Source organism: Equus caballus, chromosome 8, assembly GCF_041296265.1.
Source record: "Equus caballus isolate H_3958 breed thoroughbred chromosome 8, TB-T2T, whole genome shotgun sequence".
In the NCBI taxonomy this organism is placed as follows: Eukaryota; Metazoa; Chordata; class Mammalia; order Perissodactyla; family Equidae; genus Equus; species Equus caballus.
In genome coordinates, this window is record NC_091691.1 from 51,480,919 (window position 1) to 51,501,121 (window position 20,203).

Sequence of the window (20,203 nt, forward strand, 5' to 3'; positions counted from 1 at the left end):
CTCTTAAGATACTTATTTTGAAGTCCTTGTCTAGTCTGTCTGCCATCTAGTGTTTTTCAGTAACAGTTTTGGTCAATTTGGTTTTTTCCTTTGGCCCATAGTTTTCTGTTTCTTTGTTTGCCTTGTGATTTTGTTGTTGTTGTTGAAAACTAGACATGTGAATCTAATGTGGTAACTCCAGAATTCAGATTCTTTGCCTTCCTCAGGGTTTGCTGGGTTTTGTTACTGTTTTTGTTCATTGTTTTTGTGTTCTTGATTATCATAGGTTCTTTCTCTACCAAGGATCAGCCTTAGCTGTAAACTTAAGGTCTTTTCTGAGCCTTTCCCTGGGCATGTGTAATCACTTTCTAATTTCCTCAGTATATGCAGTTGTTTTTTAATGTCTGGCTCTTAAAGAGAAGAAGAGAAAATTAAAGAGAGGAAGGAAAGGGTTCTGGCTCTTTAAATCCCACTGGAAGTCACTTAGCTGGTGGGTGAGGAGGACCCTGCAATAGTGGGTTGGTGCAACAACAGCGGCTGCCTGCTTTTTGTCTGCCCCTCTGTAATCAGAAGCAACAGTCGGCAATCAGTGCACCAATCCCCAATATTTGGAGGATGGGGCCTTTTTGCCCACCCTGGCTCCTGTAGCGATGCACAGGCTGCCCAGGAACATGTGCACAGCTGCCTGCCATGGGGCTGGGAGGTGGGGAATGAGTAGCTTCTACTGTGCTAAGAGCTGAAATTAACCACAATTTACTATGCAAGTCTTCCAGCTTGCTGAAAGTTGTAATCCTTCAGTTGCTTCCAGAGTTCCAAAATAGTTACATCAGACAGATTCTGCAGTACAATTGTTGTCTAGGTGGGGAGACAGATTCTTGTGCTTCCTACTCCCACCGTCTTCCCAGAATCCTAAGGTTTCTTTTATTTTAAAAATTCTTTAAATCATCATCAATAGGGTCAAAATGCTTACTATATTAATCCACTGCTTTTTCAGACTAACTGTACAAAAAGACTAGTTTCTATTTTCTTAAAAATTTCCAGTCTATTCTACACTGATGCTTTTTATTTTATTTTGTTTTAAAAAAGGTTCTCTGAGTGTGCACTTGTTGTCAAGGCAATGTTAGATTGCTATATATATTTCTGAATAATCTGAGTTTTCTTATTATCTTGTGGCAGACCAGTAACAAAATGTTTATACCAGCAACTGTCCTTGCTCTGCACTTTGAATAACATTGCCATAGGTCTTTTTGCCATAGATCTTTAAGGTATGCCCACGTTATTGCATGGGACTGATTGAGGCAGCCTACAAAGGACAGTGCTGCCTTCTTTTGTCTATCATATTATCTTTTATTATATGAATCTATTAAAATGTGTAGTAATTGGGCTATTTCATTGTACTCCACAATATTTACGTAATTTGTTTTAAAGATTTTATTTTTCCTTTTTCTCCCCAAAGCCCTCCGGTACATAGTTGTATATTTTTAGTTGTGAGTCCTTTTAGTTGTGGCATATGGGATGCCGTCTCAGCATGGCCTGATGAGCAGTGCCATGTCTGCACCCAGGATCCGAACCAGCGAAACCCTGGGCCACCAAAGCCGAGTGCGCAAACTTAATCACTCGGCCACAGGGCTGGCCCTGGATATAAGTCTTTATTGTTAGATATCTTTGCCCAGTCCCATGGCTTGCTTTGGCACTCCCTTTATGATATCTTGAACAGAAGTTTTTAATTTTTATATAATCAGATTTGTTAATCTACTCCTTTGTAGGTAGCCCTCTTTGTGTCTTTAAGTCTTTTTATTATATTTAGGTCATGAAGATATTGTACCACATTATTGTGTTAGGGGTTTCCAAGACCGCCCCCAAGTTTGATGATTCATTAGGAAGATTCACAGAAAGGTTACAAAGCAAAATCAAAAAAGAGAAAGGGTGCATGGAGCAATGACCAAGAGAAAACGTATGTAAGTTTCCAAGGGTTCTTTCCACGTGGAATCACACAGGATGTGCTTAATGCCCCAGTAAGTTATGCTAATACATACGAAATCTTGTCAACCTGGCAATCTCATTACAGACTTAGTGCCCAGGATTTTTACTGGGGCCTGGTCACATAGGCAGCCTCTGCCTAGCACATACCAAAATTCCAGATTCCCAGAAGGAAAGCAAGTGTTTCTCATAAACCATGTTCTTTGTAGGTATTGTGAGCCACTCGTACCAGATAGTGGTAGGAACCTTCCTGAAATCTAGGTTCACAAATTCCAGCCAAGGGCCAACCTTGTAAGCAGGGCTTTAGATCTGCTATGTTTACTCTTTTTGGTTAACATACCTGGAATTAATATTTCTAATCTATGGTGTGAGGTAGTGGGTCATGTTTATGTTGTTCCTGCATTATTGAAAAGATCGTTTTTCTGCAATGCCATCTTTATTATAAGTTATGTATCCATATATATGTGGGTCTATTTCTCGACTCCCTATTTTGATTTCTTGATCTATTTCTCTGTATTTTCCCATACCCTACCTTCTTGATTAGTCTGATATATCCTGTAGAATGAATCTTCTAACCTTGTTGTTCATATGTATCTTGGCCCTTTATTTTTCCATTTAAATTTTAGAATCAGTTTATCAAGTTCAAATAAAAAAACAATTTCGATAACAAAACGTCTTGGGATTTGGTTTGGGTAGAAATTTAGGAACATCTTGCAATCTACAAATATGGGATATCCCTCTATTTTCTCATATAGCATTTCATAATTTTTTGAATTGAGATGTCATACATCTCTCCTTAGATTGATTTCCTAGGTAGTTGATATTTTTTCCAGTTTTATTGATATATAACTGACGTATAGCATTGTATTAGTTTAAGATGTGCAACATGATGATGTATGTATTTTTGCAAAATGATTAGCACAGTAAGTATAGTTAACATCCTTCACCTCACATAGCTATAAATTTTTTTGTCTTGAGGTGAAAACTTGAAAGATTTACTCTCTTAGCAACTTTCAAATATACAGTATAGTATTGTTAACTATAGTCACCATGCTGTACAATACATCCCTAGGACTTATTTGTCTTCTAACTGGAACTTTGTACCTTTTGACCACCCTTGCTCATTTCGCCCACCCCCTGCCTCTTGGAGCCACCAGTCTGTTCTCTGTGCAGTTCTGATTTTTTAGATTCCACATATAAATGAGATCATACAGTATTTGTCTTTCCTTGTCTGTCTGACTTATTTCACTTTGCATGATGCCTGGATAGTTGATATTTTTGATGCTAATTGTAAATGATATCCTTTAAAAATTTTTTTCTGTTTGTTGTGATTATAGAAATCTAGTTGATTTGTATGTTTTGACCTTGTAGCCAGCATCTTTGTTAACCCTTTTTATTTCCAATTTTATTTGTAGATTCTTTGGGATTTTAAAATATTTGCACACTCATGTCTGTGAATAATGACAGTTTTATTGCTTTCCAGTCCTTATGCATTGTTTTCTTTTTCTTGCCATACTGCACTGGCTTGGACTTACAGTAGAATGTGAAGTGGCTGTAATGAGAGTGATCATTCTGATCTCATTCCCAATCCAAAGGGAACACTTCAGCATTTCACCCATTGGTATAATCTTTGCTTTAGGTTTTTTCTTTTGGTGGGTATTTATTAGACTGTTCATTTCTAATCATTACTAAGAGAATTTCTATTTATTATGAATTGACATTGGATTTTATCATCTGTTAACATAATATATGATATTTTTCTTTAATGTGGTGAATTACAGTACATTTTTCTTCTGAATGTTTCTTCAGCCAATCTTGCATTACTGGAATAAACCCAATTTTATCATCATATATTACCTCTTTTATATATCAGTGGGTTTGTTTTGCTAATTTTTAGTGTGGGATTTTTACGTCTATATTAATGAGTCAAGGTTGCCTGCATTTTCTTTCGTATATCTTTTTTTCAGGTTTGATATCTAAGTCACGTATGCCTCACAAAAGTAACTGGAAGAAGTGGTCCCTAAGTCTTGGTTTAATAGTTAGAAGATCTTGTGCAAGATAAGAGTGTCGTTATTTCTTCCTTTAAATGTTTGTAGATTTTATCAGTGAAGTCATCTGAGCCTAGAGTTTTTGAGGGGAAAGGTTATAGTTATACTTTCAGTTTCTTCAAATTCAGCCGTTACAGGACTATTTGTATTTCCTATGTCTTCTTTGGTCAGTTTTAGTAACTAGTAACTTTCTAAGAATTTGTCAGTTTTATTTAAATTTTCAAATTTGTTGTTCATTATATCTCCTTTTTACTGTCTTTAGGATCTGTAGTGATCTCTCTTTCTTGACATTAGTTATTTGTACTTTTTTTTGCTTGATTAATCTTACCAGGTTATTTCAATTTCATAAGTCTTTTCACAGAACCAACTTCTAGGTTTTTTAAAGGTTTTGAGGTAGTTGCGTAGCTCACTTATTTTTGTGTGTATATATATGCATGTATACACAATATACATTACTATATGTACATATATATTATATATATAATATATATATTAGAGCTATAGCTTGCCCTCTAAGCACAGCTTTAGGAACACTCACAAGTTTTTTTACATTGTATTTTCATTGTTATTTGCATCAAGATATTTTCTAATTTCCATTGTGGTTTCATCTTATACCCATGTTTTATTTAGAAATATATTGTTTAATTTTGAAATTGTGGGACTTTCTTATCTCTTTTCGTTACTGATTTCTAGTTTAATTCCACTGTGGTCAGAAAGCTTACTCTGTATAACTTCAGTCCTTTGAAATTATTTGACACTTGTTTTTGTAGTATATGTGTATGGTCTATTTTTGTAAATGTTCTATGTGTACTAGAAAATAATGTATACTGCACTTGAAGTACAGTGTTATTTATGTTCATTAGGTCAAAATTTGTGAATCATTTTGTTTAATTTTTCTGTCTTTTTTTTTTGTCTACTTTTTCTAGCATTGTGCTAAATCTCCCAGTGTGAGTGTGGATCTGTCAGTTAAGAGGTTTGTCTCTCAGTTCTGTCAGTGGTTACTTTATATATTTTGAGGCTATGTTGTTATTTATATTCAGACTTAGAATATTATATTTTCCTGGCAGATTGAATCAGCTGTTATTATGAAGTATTCATATTCTTCTCTAATAATACTTTTTGCCTTGAACTCTACTTTGATAACAGGATCCAGATGAATGATGGAACAAAAGCCACCAGGAGTTAGTGTTTGCATGAAATGCCTTTTTTCATTATTTCTCATATTTTAAGTGATGTTTTATAAATGGTATTATAGTTTTTTAAAAATGTTTTTTAATTAAAAAGTTTAGATCTTACATATAATTACCAAATCACTTGCTTTTGAATCTAATATGTGACTGTTTTTTATTGGATACAAATGTTCTTTGTTCCTGGTTTTTTTAAATTTATTAAGTGTTTTAATTGTCTTTTTCTACTCCTTATTAACTTGGTAGTTATACAATCATTTTCTATTCTCTAAGTGACTTTTTTTAAGAGATTACAACATGCATAGTTGTGTCCATGTCTAATGACAATGTACATTGTTTTACCCTCTTGGACAGAGCAGGTATCTTAGAACACTTAAATTCCATTTTTCCTCTCCCAACTTACATACCTTTGTTGTTGTGTATGTGAAACCTATCAAGGCGTTATTATTTTATATAGTCAGTGTTCATTTAGATTTACTAAGTTCTTTTCTGTTAATCTTCAACTCAGCTCAGGGCTTCCACCTAGGATCATTTTCCATCTGAGTAAGTTCCTTTAGTATTTCCTCTACTGCACATGTACCAGTGACAAATTATCTCTTTTTACCTGAAAATATATGCATTCGACCTTTACACTTATTTTTCCTGGATATGATATTCTAGGTTGGCTGTTTCTTTCTTGCAGTACTTTGAAGCCATCCTTCACTATCCTATCGTTTCTCTTGAGAAGTTAACTGTCAGTCTTGTTGTTATCTTGAAAAGTAATCATTTGCCCTCATCTTTGGTTGCTTTGAGTTTTATTTTCAGCAGCTTTACTGTGACATGCCTGCATGTGAACTTCTTTTTGTTTGTCCTTGGTTTTCATAGGCTTTGGTTTTGTGGTCTTTGTTCAGTTTTGAAAAATTGTCAGCCGTTATTTCATCAAATATTGCTTCTGCCTCATTCTTTCCCTCTTCTTCTAGCACTGTTAATTAGATGAACATTAGTCCTTCTCACAGTATTCTCTGTCTCTTACCATCTTTTCTCTATTTGCTCTTCTGTTGTCTCTCTTTTTCTAGATGTTTTTTTCTGAACTCCGTTCAGTTGACTAATCTCTAATTAGTGGTATCTGTTTTGCTAGTAAATCCATCTTTGAATTATCAATTTGTTTGGTATGTTTAGTTCTTTTTTTTTTTTTAAGGTCCAGTTCTCTGTTGGAATTCTCAGTCTTGTCTTTTATTACCCTGAGCAGTAATCAGAGTTTATTAAAATCTATCTTGAGTTCCTTTCCGTCTGTTTTGATTGTCCCTTGTTTCTTTTGCTTTTAATTCTAGTTCTTGTGCTACTTTATATACTTGGGTTTAACCATAGATTTTATTTACGAATATTTATAGAAATAATTTGAAGTCTAAGAAATTATCTTTCTCCAGATAGGGTTTACATTTGCTTCTGTCTGTTGTCTGGGCCTCTGGCAGTCTGTTATCATTTCAGTCCAGTTTCAGAGACTGAGATGATTCAAAGCTAAGTTGCTTTTCTGTTTGGAGCCTTTCTGCTTTAGGTCCACTTTTACTCTTAGGATATGCTCCCAGGAGTAAAGCAGCCTTAAGTGTGAAACTCACCTCCCAGAGTCTCCATGCTATTTTAGATCCTGCTGAATTATTTTTCACTTTTGCTTATTATCTCTGAAATATCTTCAAGTACATATCTTTTTTAATGGTTGTCTTTATCAGGAATGGTTGGTCTGTCATTTGGAAGCAGGAGTCTTGTTTCATTCTTATTGTAACTGTGTTAGGAATTATCCTCTTGAAGAAAACATGGCCTAGGAAAAGTTTTAATATTTTTCTCCAAGGTTACGTATGTGTTACAGTGCTGGAATTTCAATTCAGATATGTATTCAAAGCCTTTGTTTACTGCGTTAAGCCAATATTTTGACAACATGAATGACATGTAAAAGCCACTTTAGAGATCATGAACCACATTGCACATCTCAGGCAAGGTATACTATAGAATGTCATTCATATTTTTGTTGTGTTTAAGTGTGACCAAAACAGGCTAGTAACCTTACATCTTATTAGGTACTGAACTCTTTATTGATAATGCAATCACAGTAAATGCCTTGTAGATATAAAGTTACATATTTAGAATAGTACTTGAAAGGAAAACAAAGCAACATAAAAAGGTCAAGCAAGATATCCTATAATTTTGAAATATAAAACTGTACATTGGAAATTTGTAATGTAGAAATGAAGCAAAATTTACTTGACATACAATTCAGCATTTTTTATATTTACTACTCTGTCAACTGTATATTCCAATTCTTTCAACTTTTGCCGTATCCAGAGCCTGTGTTCCAAATGTTTTGTGAAAGAATGTCCAGGTAAGAGGGACCTGAGATTAATCCTAATGTTGCAGGAAATACATGTTGAATGAAGGTGAATGTTGTAATAGTAATGCTCTTCTTACTCATTAGCTTTTTGTGGAAGGAACAGAAATGTTGATGCTTTGAATTCCTTCCCCCTTTATTTAAAATTGTCAAGGATCTTCTCTCTTTTTCTTTAGGGATAAAGCAATTCCTAACAAAGTGGGGACATATTGTATCCAGTTTGGTTTTATGATGGATAAAGCAAATATTCTTAACAGTGAACAGGTTTGCTTACTCTCTCTCTGTACCACAGTTAGCTTTACATTTTCTCATTTAGTTGAGGAATGAAATGTTTTATTTAAAAGGAATTAATTGTTGGATGCAAAGCATAAATATTAATTTCAGGAATATTTAGAATAGAATATATTTAAATTATGTTGATTAATTTGACGTGATACAGAAGTTATTTTTCCATCTTTCTTTATATTGAAGACTCACTTAATAAGCATTTTAACCTGTGTCATAGTAAGTTGCTCCTATCAACCATACATGAAAAATTTTCAATTAATGACGTTTCAGGTGCTAGAATTCTGGATAATGAAGTTTAAGATAGTTTTAACATATGTCATTTCCGTTCAATATTGCTATGTAGTAAATTTTAAAAAATTACCTGTATTTTTAAATGCCTCTGAATTTGTTGTTAGATGGTTAACATTCAAACATTAATCTGAAATGCCTTTTATCCTGAATTTTTAAAAGTAAGTTGATTAGTTTTAAGAGATTAGTGGAAATAGATTTTATAAGGTAACGTTTCATTTAGTATATATTATCATTATTTCTTCTCTTTCTCTTAAATACTAAATCTTTAATATATTGTTACTCACAATGCTTCTTTTGTTTTCTAAGGTTATAGTTGATGTTCTGCCTAATCAACCTGTGAAGTTAGTTCCGGAAATTCAGCCAGCTACACCAGCTGTTTCCAATGTTCGCTCAGTTGCCAGTAGGACCTTAGTCAAAGATTTACATCTTAATATCACGGTAATGTTTATTTACTTCCAAATTACGAAGAATAACAAGAAAAATTATCTCCAGTTTTAGAGTGTAAGATAGTCATAGAACCATATCTTGATTATTCAGTTTAAAGTTATAGGGAAAATTTGTGCAGATGAATGAAATATTTATAAATATCTTTGTACTTGAGTACACAGAGAGAGTGCATAACATTATACATAAAATAAATCTAGAGATAAACTAAGTAGAACTGATTAAAAAATGCAGAAATCTGACTACCTTTGTTAATATATACCTTTTAATCCCCTATTTCATGCATGTCTTATGAATATATGTGAAGTAAATTGATTCCTCAATGTCCATTTCCCTGTGGGGACAGGAGATAAGTATTTATTTTGGAGATCTGCTCTGATGACTGATCATAGTGAGCTCCTCAAAGCTTCTGATTACCCAGAGAGTAAGCAGCAATAGGGCTGCCGAGAATATTAATGAAAACATATAAAACACAGTAGCTGGGGAGTACTTAACACCTTCAGTTTATTTTCCTGTTTTAGATAAGTGAGTCATTCTTAACTTCTCTTTGCCAGCTCAATAGATGCTGAAAGTACATTTAACAAGGTGAAATTTTAAAATGGGAGTCCTTTATATAAGTTAAGAGCCATTGCATTAGATGGAAGCCTCTAGTTCTTTTATGGTTTCTGGAATTATTTCCTGCCTTTGGAGCACCTACTCTGAGAACTGAATTCTGTGCTTGGAGTAAGAAGAAGGTGTATAATTTAACATTTGGGGCTTTATAAATACATGTCATATTTCTGATGTATACATGTCCTTCTCTGGATTTAATTTTCTTAGGAACTCTTCTGATTAGTTACTTTTTATTTTTTACTTTAAGGATGACTACAACAATTATACCGGAATTGATTTGGTTGGCACTGTAATAGCTACCATCAAAGGTTCTAATGAGGAAGATAATGATACACCTCTCTTTATTGGAAAAGTTAGAACACTTGAATTTCCCTTTGTGAAAGGTTCAGCTGAAATCACGGTAATTTTTTATGTCTTTTGTTAGATAGGATTTCTGTATTTAATAGTTTAAACTACAATATTGTAATATCTCTTCTTTTGTACCTGTATCTATGAAGAATAGTTTAAACTACAATATTGCATTATCTGTTCTTTTGTATGTGTATCTAGGAAGATGCTCCAATTATAGCGTTAAATTGGAAAGTTAGCTGAAATATTTTATGATTTTGCTCTAAGCTATTACAGATTGAACCCAGGATCATTATTACTATTAGCAAGATCCGTGTTTCCCTATGGATGACTGTATTCTCTGATTGTAGTGGTTTTTACCTTTAGCGATAATATGATATTCATGTTTCATTGAAAAGCTACCATTCCGTGGATAGAAACAGAATAAAACATAGCCCTGGTAAAACGTACATATAACTAGAAAAATTTAATACAACAGCTTATCTTTGTTACTCGTTTTTTTCCAAAATAGAAATAGCTTTACTTATATAAGAAATATACAGTGCAAGAACTTCAGAAATAATCACTATATCATCACCCTTCAGAGATATCAATGATTAGCAATTTAATGTATAGCCTTCTAGATTTTTCTGTGCATACACTAACACTGCATGGATACTCTGTGTGTATATGATTTATATACATAGAGGGTGTAAAATTTCATTAATATAATAGAACTCTGCTTTTATAAAAATCTTCATCTTTAACACCTTTGATATATTTCTTCATCAGTAAGTATAATCGTACATCATTGTATTGATAATTGTAATTTATTTGATCACCCCTAAGTGAAAACTTAGTTTCTTTCCAAAGCTTGTTTTTATCAAAGCAGTACTTTCATCAGCTTTCTTCTGTGTATATCCTTTTGCATATATCTGATTAGTTCCTTAAGAAATTGCTATAGGGGCCAGCCTCATGGCCGAGTGCTTAAGTTCAGGTGCTCTGCTTCGGTGGCCCAGGGTTTCTCCAGTTCGGATCCTGGGCGCAGACATGACATCTCTTGTCAAGCCACGCTGAGGCGGTTTCCCACATGGCACAACCAGAAGGACCTACAACTAGAATGTACAACTATGTACTGGGGGGCTTTGGGGAGAAGAAAAAGAAGATTAACAACAGATGTTAGCTCAGGTGCCAATCTTTAAAGAAAAAAAAAAGAAATTGCTAGAAGTAGGATTAGAGATAGGGTATGTACACTTGAAGCCTTGTGGTAGTTATTGCCAGTTGCTCTTCAGTTTATATTGCTACCAGAAATATGTGTATGTCCTCATAATATTACAAACCCTGAATATGAACGTTTTTTAAAATTCTAACCAAGCTTCCTATATTTAAAAAAAATGTTTTCTTTGTTACTAGTAAGGTTAAACATTTTTTGTGTTTTTAATCTTTGTAGAATTGTCCCTTGACTCTTTTTCATTTGGAATGTTCATCATTTTCTTCTTTATATTAAAAATATTAGTGTTCTTTTGTATATAAGTGCTTTTTCCTGAGTTTGTCTTTTAGATTTTAGTTTTGTGTATATTGGGGCAGTTGAGGCAAGAGGAAGGCTCTAGTATTCCTTTTTTTTTTTTTTTTTCCTGAGGAAGATTAGCCCTGAGCTAACACCTTTTGCCAGTCCTTTTTTGCTAAGGAAGACTGGCCCTGAGCTAACATCCATACCCATCTTCCTCTACTTTACATGTGGGATGCCTGCCACAGCATGGCTTGACAGGCAGTACATAGGTCTGCACCCGGGATCCGAAACAGCGAACCCTGAGCCGCCAAAGGGGAAAGTGTGAACTTAACTGCTGTGCCACTGGGCCAGCCCCAAGGCTCTAGTTTTCTTATGCCTTTAATCTTTGATTTGTCTGGATTTTATTTTTACTGTTTTTCAAATTCATTAACAAAATTTCTCAGTATCATTTATTGAATAATTCTGCCTGTATGAATAAATTGAAAATGTCACTTTTTCTTGTATTTTTTTTGTTGTCATTAGTCATCTTTATATCAATTCGAGTGCTAATATCACTTTGTTTTAATAACATTAGGCTTATATTTGGGGAGCCTGCCAGCTTGCACCTGGCCTACAGTTTGACTTGGTCTGGCAATGACTATTTTAGCATTGCCATTTTAATTCGTTTCCAGCATTTAAAGTTCTGGAGTTTTTACATAAAGATTTGCATTACTGATTTATTTGGAGAATTCTAAAGACCTGGCAGTACTGGGCCAAGATTCTCTTATAGCAGCAGAATTTTCCAGTGAGCAGCGTTCGTGCCACATCTTTTCTTCTCTTGACATTTAGGGCAGGTGTCATTTGCTACTTGTAAACTTGTTTTTTTATTTTTATTATAGCAAAGAGTAAAGTGAAATTTTCTTTTACCCTAACAAAAATTAGGTAATGAAAGCAACATGTTGAAAAATGAAGGGGGGAGACATGTTGCACATGCAAAGTGGGTTTATCTTGGAAGAATGCACGTCACCTATTTATCTATGTCCTATTTTATTGGCCCCCTGTAGGCATTTGAATTGGCTAACCCTGTGTACACATTTCTGAGATTAAGGCAGTACCTTAAGCTATCCCCCTGAAGCTGCATATAGAATCTAAGCTTCCTGTCATGCATATGAATTTCCACTAGAGGTTCCTAATATCACACCAAATAAGCAAAAATCTCTCAAGTCCTATTTGGCTCCTCACCCATGTATTTATTTAGTGGGTCTGGGGCAGGGCTGTGAAATCTGATTTGTGACAAGCAGGTGATTCTTATCATTAGGAATATTTAGAAAACACTGGCCTTAGAAAACAACCAGTATTTGTAAATGCTCCATGTTTGCTTGAAAAGAACGTATATTGCTTTCTTTAAAGTTATAATCTAAATTTATAACTGTTCAGGTTTGTTAATTTTGTTATTCAGATTCTCTATATTATTTGTCTACTTGATCTGGAAACTTCTGAAAGAGATGTCTAAGTTTCATTCTGCTATGTGTCCACTTCTCATATTCCAAATTCCATTTTGTACTTGAATCCAGTTTCGGATTCTTCAGTCCTCTTGATTTCTGTTATTCTGTATATCCTTTTTTCTTGATAAGCTGTACATCAGAGATTACAAACTATAAAACTTTGAGTTAGGAAAAGCCTTCTTAAACAAGACATAAAGGAAAAGATTTTATATTTAACTATATAAAAATTTAAAACTTTTTTTTATATCATAAGCGTATCCTAGTCAGAATTAAAAGAACAGTGGCAATGTGTTGATAATTGTTGACACTGAATGATAGGTATCTAGAATCATTATGATTATATAATAAAAAAGGAAAAAGTTTAAAGATGATAAATTGGGTAGCAATGTTCCCATGTATCCTTTTTATATATACATGTAATAGAGGATTAATATATTGAACATATTTTTAAAAGCTCCTAAAGAACTTCCTGCAAATCAATAGAAAAAAGACAACCCTAGTAGAAAAATAAATGACTAAAGAATATGAACAGGTAATTAATGGAAGAGAAAATATTAATGAACAATAAACAAGAAGCATGACCTCAATACCAATCAGGGAAATGCTAGTTAAAACAATAATGACTGGTTGTTTTTAATTCATCTTTTTAGGAAAAAAAATACTTGATATTAAGTGTTGGCCAGCATCAGGGGAACTGGTTATTCTCATATACTAATGCTGAGAAGCTGTACAGCCCTTCTGAAGGGAAATTTGATACTACCTATTAAAATAAACTGTTTTAACAAGTCATTATATTTCTCATTATCTGTTCTAGAGAATACACAAAGAAGTATTGAAAGATACTTTCTTTGCTTTATTATAAATAATAGCTAAAAAATTTAGCTAAAACTATTATAAAAAGTAGCTAAAAACTAAATGTTCATCACCCTGATAAAAGATATTATAGTGTAGTCTATCTATAATGTGCATAAATTTTAAAAATTGGTATCTAGACATTCTCTTGAATTGATCAACAAATCATATTGAATGCTGAAAGGAAATTGCTGAAGTATAAAGTATAAGTTATTTTTTAAAGGCAAACAGTATTTTATTTTTACATGTATTTATATTCGTGTAAATACATTGAAAACAGCTTTCAGAAACTAAGTGGGATTGAAGATTAGTTTAATGAGAGTCTTGTGTTCTGTGTTCTTTGGAAAAAATAATTGTTAGCTATAATTTATAACTTTATTCATGGATTGTTCTATGGTATTGATTTAGATTTTTAAAAATTCTCTATCTCTATCTGTGAATTGTATGATTGTAGTCTAAAAAAGCGAAAGAGTAAGTTTGAAAATATCATTTAGGATATAAATACTTAGATTTGCATTATTTACTAGTTTTATATGCCATGGTCTTAAACTAGGGTATATCAAAAGTTTTTCTGTGTGTACATTAATGAAGAAAATACAACTTAAAAAAAAACAAATCTTTAGAGCTTTCAGGACCTCTTGTTTGGTCACCTGGGATTTGTGGGTCTACTTCCATGGTAACAGCTGTAACTTAAACTCAGCATTGGGCTTTGTGAATTTCTTTGTGATTGTTTTTATAACTTTCACACCATCAGCTGTTTCACTGCTTCAGCTTACTGCTTGGAATCAAGAAGGTCTTGCAGGTCAAGATATAAGTGGCCATGACATTTCTGGTCTGAAAGAAAAGATACTTCTCTTGTAATTTTCAATTGTATATAATTTTTGCATAAGCTCTTTTTTGAGAAGATCATTTGGCTTTCAAACCAATACAGAAGGGTAAAAAGTTTTGTGTCTTGGGTGGTGCTGGTGATGTTTTAATCAATGTTTAATGAATCTTATGGGTCAGTCAATGCCTTTTCCTTTAAAATTTACCACTTACTTGAAAACAGAGCACAATGCAATATCTAGCATTTATACATTGAAAAATACCTTTTTAAATCTTGCTTTTCCTTACTCTTTTTTTTTTTATACAGAGCCTAGTGCTGGCAGAAAATAGTCCTGGAAGGGATAGTACCGAATATTTTATTATATTTGAGCCTCGGCTACCAGCTTTATCAAGAAAATTAGAATCATATATCCTACCGTTTATGTTTTACAATGGTAAGTTTCTAGGAGAATAGAGGATTAAACTGTTAATGTTCATGGTACTCTAGATAACCTTGTTTTGCTTTCCATTTACATGGTGCTTATTAGTTATCTAATTATATCACATATTTTGGAAAAGTCACAATTTTAAAATTATTTGAAGTAAATTATCTGAATGTTTTTTCTTAGATGTTAAGAAGCAGCAACAAATGGCAGAACTTACTAAAGAAAAGGACCAATTATCTAAATCTATTATAATGTATAGAAGTTTATTTGAAGCCAGCAAACAGCTTCTTGATGAAATGAAGTGTAAGTCATTTTGTATTCAAAGGTAATGAAAAAATTTATGCTTTGAGGAGTGGTAAGCCAGAAGGCTGAAACCGTGAAACACAAACATTGTCTACTTCCCTGGACTTACAAGTAAACTGCAGAAAGGTGGTAATGATAGTTTTTATTATTCATTATTTGATCTTCTTAAGATGAAGTATTTCTTCATTTTAAATAAATCTGTATCCTGCTTACCTACAAAAATTTGAGATTTTTTTTAAATTAGAAATCTGAATCTGTAGAAATTTAAGACCTTTGACATAACAATAATGTTTATATTTAGCCCCAGCTTCTGGCAAAAGATATTGGATGACAGTATCAGTGAGGGAGTGATGTGTAACTTAATTTTTAATTTGATTGATAGGACTGTATATATCTCACTTAAAACATCTGCAGTGTCACACTTTGGAGGTGTACAGGGCACACTCACTGAGAGAGACATCTGATTTGTTTTTGAATAACTACGCAGAATGTTGGCTACAATTTTTGATAATGTTTGTGTACTATTAAGGCATTTGCTGAGTTGTGCTCTATTACCTTTTCATATATCGGATTTTTTGCTGTGATTTTTGGCTTTGTGTTAATTACATAGTTGAAATTTTGATATGTTAACCAACAGATGTGTACTGCCTGTGTCAAAGTATACTCATTTTTGTATATCTATCCAAGATCAAGGCTATTTAGAGGATAATAGGAGCTAAGTAAAGTAATGAGATAATATATCATTTGTAGCACTGAAAATTGTTTTTATAAAGTCTTGTTTGGTTCTTAGAACAACCTCATGCAATTATGTGTAAATTATGTATAGTCATGTGGATTAGGATTAAATAACATCCAGGATTACTTAGAGTTTGCAGTATAATATCATAATATCTCCCTTAACCACATTAATTTTGTTTCGCATCTTTTGTGTTAGATCTGAAGCTTAATTTTAGATTTTTAGTTTAATTTTGACTTTCTAAGATAGTGACTTGACATTTTTCATTTTAGCATCAGCTGTTAGAAGGAAAAAATAAAAGGGATTGAAAATATTTATCAAAAACTATATTTTAGGGGGCTATCAGAAATTCATGCAGTTTTTTAAATTTTGTTTTTAATTTTAGGCCAAGTTGAAGAAGCAAAATTAAAAGAGGCCCAGTTGAGAAATGAACTAAAAGCACATAATATTGACATTCCTACAACACAACAGGTATAGTTTCCAAGTATATGTGAAAGATTTCTCTTTTTATTAAATTCTAGCCTATAATTTTTTTTATCATTCATATGTTAATAGGATTGTATGGGCACTATTGTTTTTGGGTACCAAGGCATGTGGATTATAGTCTAATCACTTACCAGACATTAAGGGAGACTAACAAAATGATGAGTGCTCTTTTCAAGGAAATTGCACTTTGTATTTATAATGTAATGACACCAATGAGTGAAATGAATAGTACACCAACTAGAGAACTGCACTGAAGAGGCTTAAGTAATGAACAGTATATGAGGTGGCAAAGAAAATGAGAGAAAGTAACAAAAGACAATAGTTTTTTTTAAAACTTACTTTCTTTTGTGTGTGTAACTCAGCTTCAAAGAGAAGTCTGGTTATAGGTTGTGCGTTTCTTAACTAAGATAGAAAAAAATCAGTGAGATGGAAGCTTTACATTATTGTAACCATATTCTTTTGAAGTAATGCCTGCTTAGTAACTTTATGTTCTTGAGTTGTCCAGATTGTTGATTTTTCTCTGCTATCATTATGGGCTGCCTGGTACAAGAGTAATTGCCCTTGTAGTTAATTTTTCCTTATGAATTACAGATGCCACACATTGAAGCGCTTTTGAAAAGAAAGACATCAGAACAGGAAGAACTAAGGAAAAAACCTAGAAGATCATGTACTCTTCCAAACTACACTAAAGGCAGTGGAGATGTTTTGGGAAAGGTTTGTATTTAAGCCTTTTTAGAGGCAGTACATTTTATTATCTTGTTTTGTTTTAAATGTGTTTTAAAATGACATTATATTAAAGGAGTGTCAGTTTCTTTGTACTTTTAAGTTTTTTCCAATAAATTACTTGCTCTCATTACCATAATAAGGATTTGGCAGAATTTAAAACTGAAATGCGTAATTAATTCCGTAATTCATATTAATGTTGAGGGCTGTGGCAGAAATTGTTAGCATGTCTTAGTTCAAGCCTTGTTGTCTACTTAGAGGTGCTTTCCTGTTATGTGACTATATAAGTAGCCAAGACCTTTACATGCGACTCAGGCTTCAATGAGACAACAAAAGAGAGAGAAAGATCAGAATTTTTCTGAATTCTGAGTGTAATGTTGTTACAGAGAGAATTCTTGGATGCTCCTAGAACTTAAGAAAAAACAACAACAAACAAAAACTTTATACGTATTTGCTCCAAGGGAAACAGTGCCATTGTTCCTTCTTTTCTTTTATTATTTCCTTCTTTGGTTTTACCTTTTGTCAAAGGAATTGGATTTTCATTTTTATCTTACTATTCTTCAATCAAGAACATTGGAGTTTATATTTTTTCTCCATCAGAATTCCTGTTTGCAATTATTAGTAAGTTCGTTAGCTAGGTTTTGGTTCTTCAGTCTATATTTTGATTATCATCTGCTTTTTCTCCCAACACCTTCAATTTTTAATGAAAGGTTTGTGGTATGTATGCATGTTTTTTACTTGTTAAACTTTACATTTAATATGCATCTCACCTTGCTGCTTTTACCTCTGTTTTAAAATTGAGGAAACTGAAACTGAGTTATGCAGAGATTAAAAAACTTGCTCAAGGTTACATAGCTAGCAAGTAAGTGGCAGAGCCAGGACTCAAACCCAGGCAGTCTGACTCTAAAGTCTGTGCCATTCAATCACTGTTCTTTATTCCCTGTGTGTATCACTCTACTTTTACAACCACTCTATGAACTTCTTACAGTATTTCTAGTTTTTACATGAGGAAATAGAAGTTCAGAGAACTTAAGTATCTTGTCAATATATGGTTAGTAAGAGACAGAACTTAGATGTAAACCAAGGTCTTTCTGACTCAGAAGGTAGTCTCTTTGTAAATGGTTCCCTAATTTCACAGGCAAAGTATACCCTGAAAATAGGGGTAATGGTTACTCTAGAAGTGTGGAGCAGGGTTTACTACTGAAACTGTTACATGAATATCCAAACCCCAAATGCGAAAATTGAGAAATTAAGAATGTAAATTCAAAAATTGGAAAACAAGATGCTAATATATAATTTTTTAAATCATTATTCCTCAGAACCAATTTCTAGAAAGAAGCGATCTTTATAGAAAGAAGTAGTCCTATGAATCTAAGTGTATAAATATCTATAGTTAGCCTAGTTTCAGGTAGTAACATACCACATTTCAGTGGTTCATTTAATATAAAATTCTTGCTCAATATGTAAAATTTTTACCAAAATATAAATTTTAGCAGAAGAAATATATTTTAAAGTCTTCTATTCAAATATTCCTCATTATATATCATGACAATCTGGGGGAAATCTATGAAAATCATTTTATATGGTTTCTCTTCTGTCCTCTCAGAAGTAAAAACCCTCTCGCTCCAAATTATGCTTAATCTTCTTCCTTGATTCCTCTTAAAAACTTCTTCCTGGCAATATAGTAGGAGAGAAGGGAATGTTTTTCACCCAAACCTTTTGTTTATTTTTGATGTTGAGAATACCTCAATTAATTTGGATATTTTAGTCGTGTCCTCCTTAATTCCAAATATCTTGAAATCCCATCTATATTCCTTTTTTTTTAAGTGCCATTTGTTTCCCATCCCTAACTGAGGAATTAGTAGTAACATCCATGAAAATGGCTAGGGTGGACTCAAAAAAGCTGAAAAAGTAGTTAAAGTTTGAAGGAACAGAACATTGTCCATGGTACACAGGTGAAAAAAAAAAAAGTGAGTTCATGTCTTAGAAAGGATTAGATTTTTGGAAAAAGAATACTGTATGTGCTTCATGTTACCTGAAAGTTTGAGGAGAAAATGTGATGTTCAGGGGTCTATGAGGGTCTCCAAGCATGTCTTCACTTAGGAATAATCACCCCCGTCGTAAGATTAGGGTGCTTGTGAGCAACCACAGAATAGATAACTGTCCAACACTTACAGTCGGAAGTAGAATGAAGTCGCTTAATTTGGTTTGACGTACTGAGTCTTCCTTTGTTGGCTATAATACTTTTTTCTTTTTCTTTTTTTTTTTTTTTTACTGAGGAAGATTAACCTTGAGCTAAAATCTGTTGCCAGTCCTCCTCCTTTTTTTCACTTGAGGAAGATTAGCCCTGAGCTAACATCTGTGCCAGTCTTCCTCCACTTCATACGTGAGTTGCCACCACAGCATGGCTGACAAATGTAGGTTTGCACCCAGGTTGCGAACCCGTGAACCTGGGCCAGCAAAGCAGAGCATGGGAACTTAACCACTATGCCATGGGTCCAGCCCCTGTAATATTTTTTTCATCTTTATTTACGTGTGCTAGTTTCTATGCATGTCTGTTTTTTTATCTTTCTTCCACTAACTTCTAGAAAATTGGAATACAAGGGTAGACATTATGATGTTTTTAACACTGACACACAACATTTTCATTGCTAGGGCAGGTTTTTGCTACCAGATCAGGTAAGAATAAAGGGTAAGCGTGACCATACATACCAGTGCAATGAATGAGGTTTTGAAGTTGGCCAACTTCAACCTTGTTGGGCTTTGAGCAAGAATGTTTGTAACTAAAGTTTCATAAATAGGAGAGTGACTGTTTATCCTAAGCTTGAAAATGCTTTTGTAAGCAGAAGAAACGATTCTTATTGGTGACATTTAGGTTTGTTTTCTGAAAGAAATAGTATAGTATTGGAGTAAAATATCTACTTAGAAGGATATGGTATATTACTGTATTTGTGTTTAATTGAATCTAAAATTCCATTTATTATTGTATGTGTATATTATTTTAATGTATTTTATGATTACTTTATCAATTAAGATACATCCCAATAGTAGAGATATTAAATGTTAAAAAATGTGCATCATTAGTTAGCTGATAATGTTCCAAATATTTTTATTTGGTCTTTGCAAAATTTACTGAAGTTTAATCTGTGGAACAATGTTTCTGAAATTTAACAGCAAAGTAGACAGTTTAATATATTAAAGCGAGTACATTTTTTACAGCTTGAGAATTTTTTGCTAATTCACGTGAATATTTCAGAAAAGTCTTTTTACTGTTTACACTTGGACTTTTAAAATATTTAATATCAAATTTTATATATTTAAAAATTTTTTTACTTGACTTTTAA

General features: G+C 33.0%; 1 protein-coding gene across 1 annotated transcript in view; it reads left to right on the forward strand.

Moving 5' to 3' along the window:
* The window catches only part of SMCHD1 (structural maintenance of chromosomes flexible hinge domain containing 1), a 137,500-nt gene that overhangs the window by 89,552 nt on the left and 27,745 nt on the right, over window positions 1-20,203 (forward strand). Inside the window, exons 35-41 of the mRNA XM_023647549.2 lie at window positions 7,730-7,817; window positions 8,439-8,570; window positions 9,436-9,588; window positions 14,494-14,620; window positions 14,795-14,914; window positions 16,036-16,121; window positions 16,728-16,850. Coding sequence (XP_023503317.1) covers window positions 7,730-7,817; window positions 8,439-8,570; window positions 9,436-9,588; window positions 14,494-14,620; window positions 14,795-14,914; window positions 16,036-16,121; window positions 16,728-16,850 — 829 coding nt within the window. The remainder of the gene's footprint in view (window positions 1-7,729; window positions 7,818-8,438; window positions 8,571-9,435; window positions 9,589-14,493; window positions 14,621-14,794; window positions 14,915-16,035; window positions 16,122-16,727; window positions 16,851-20,203) is intronic.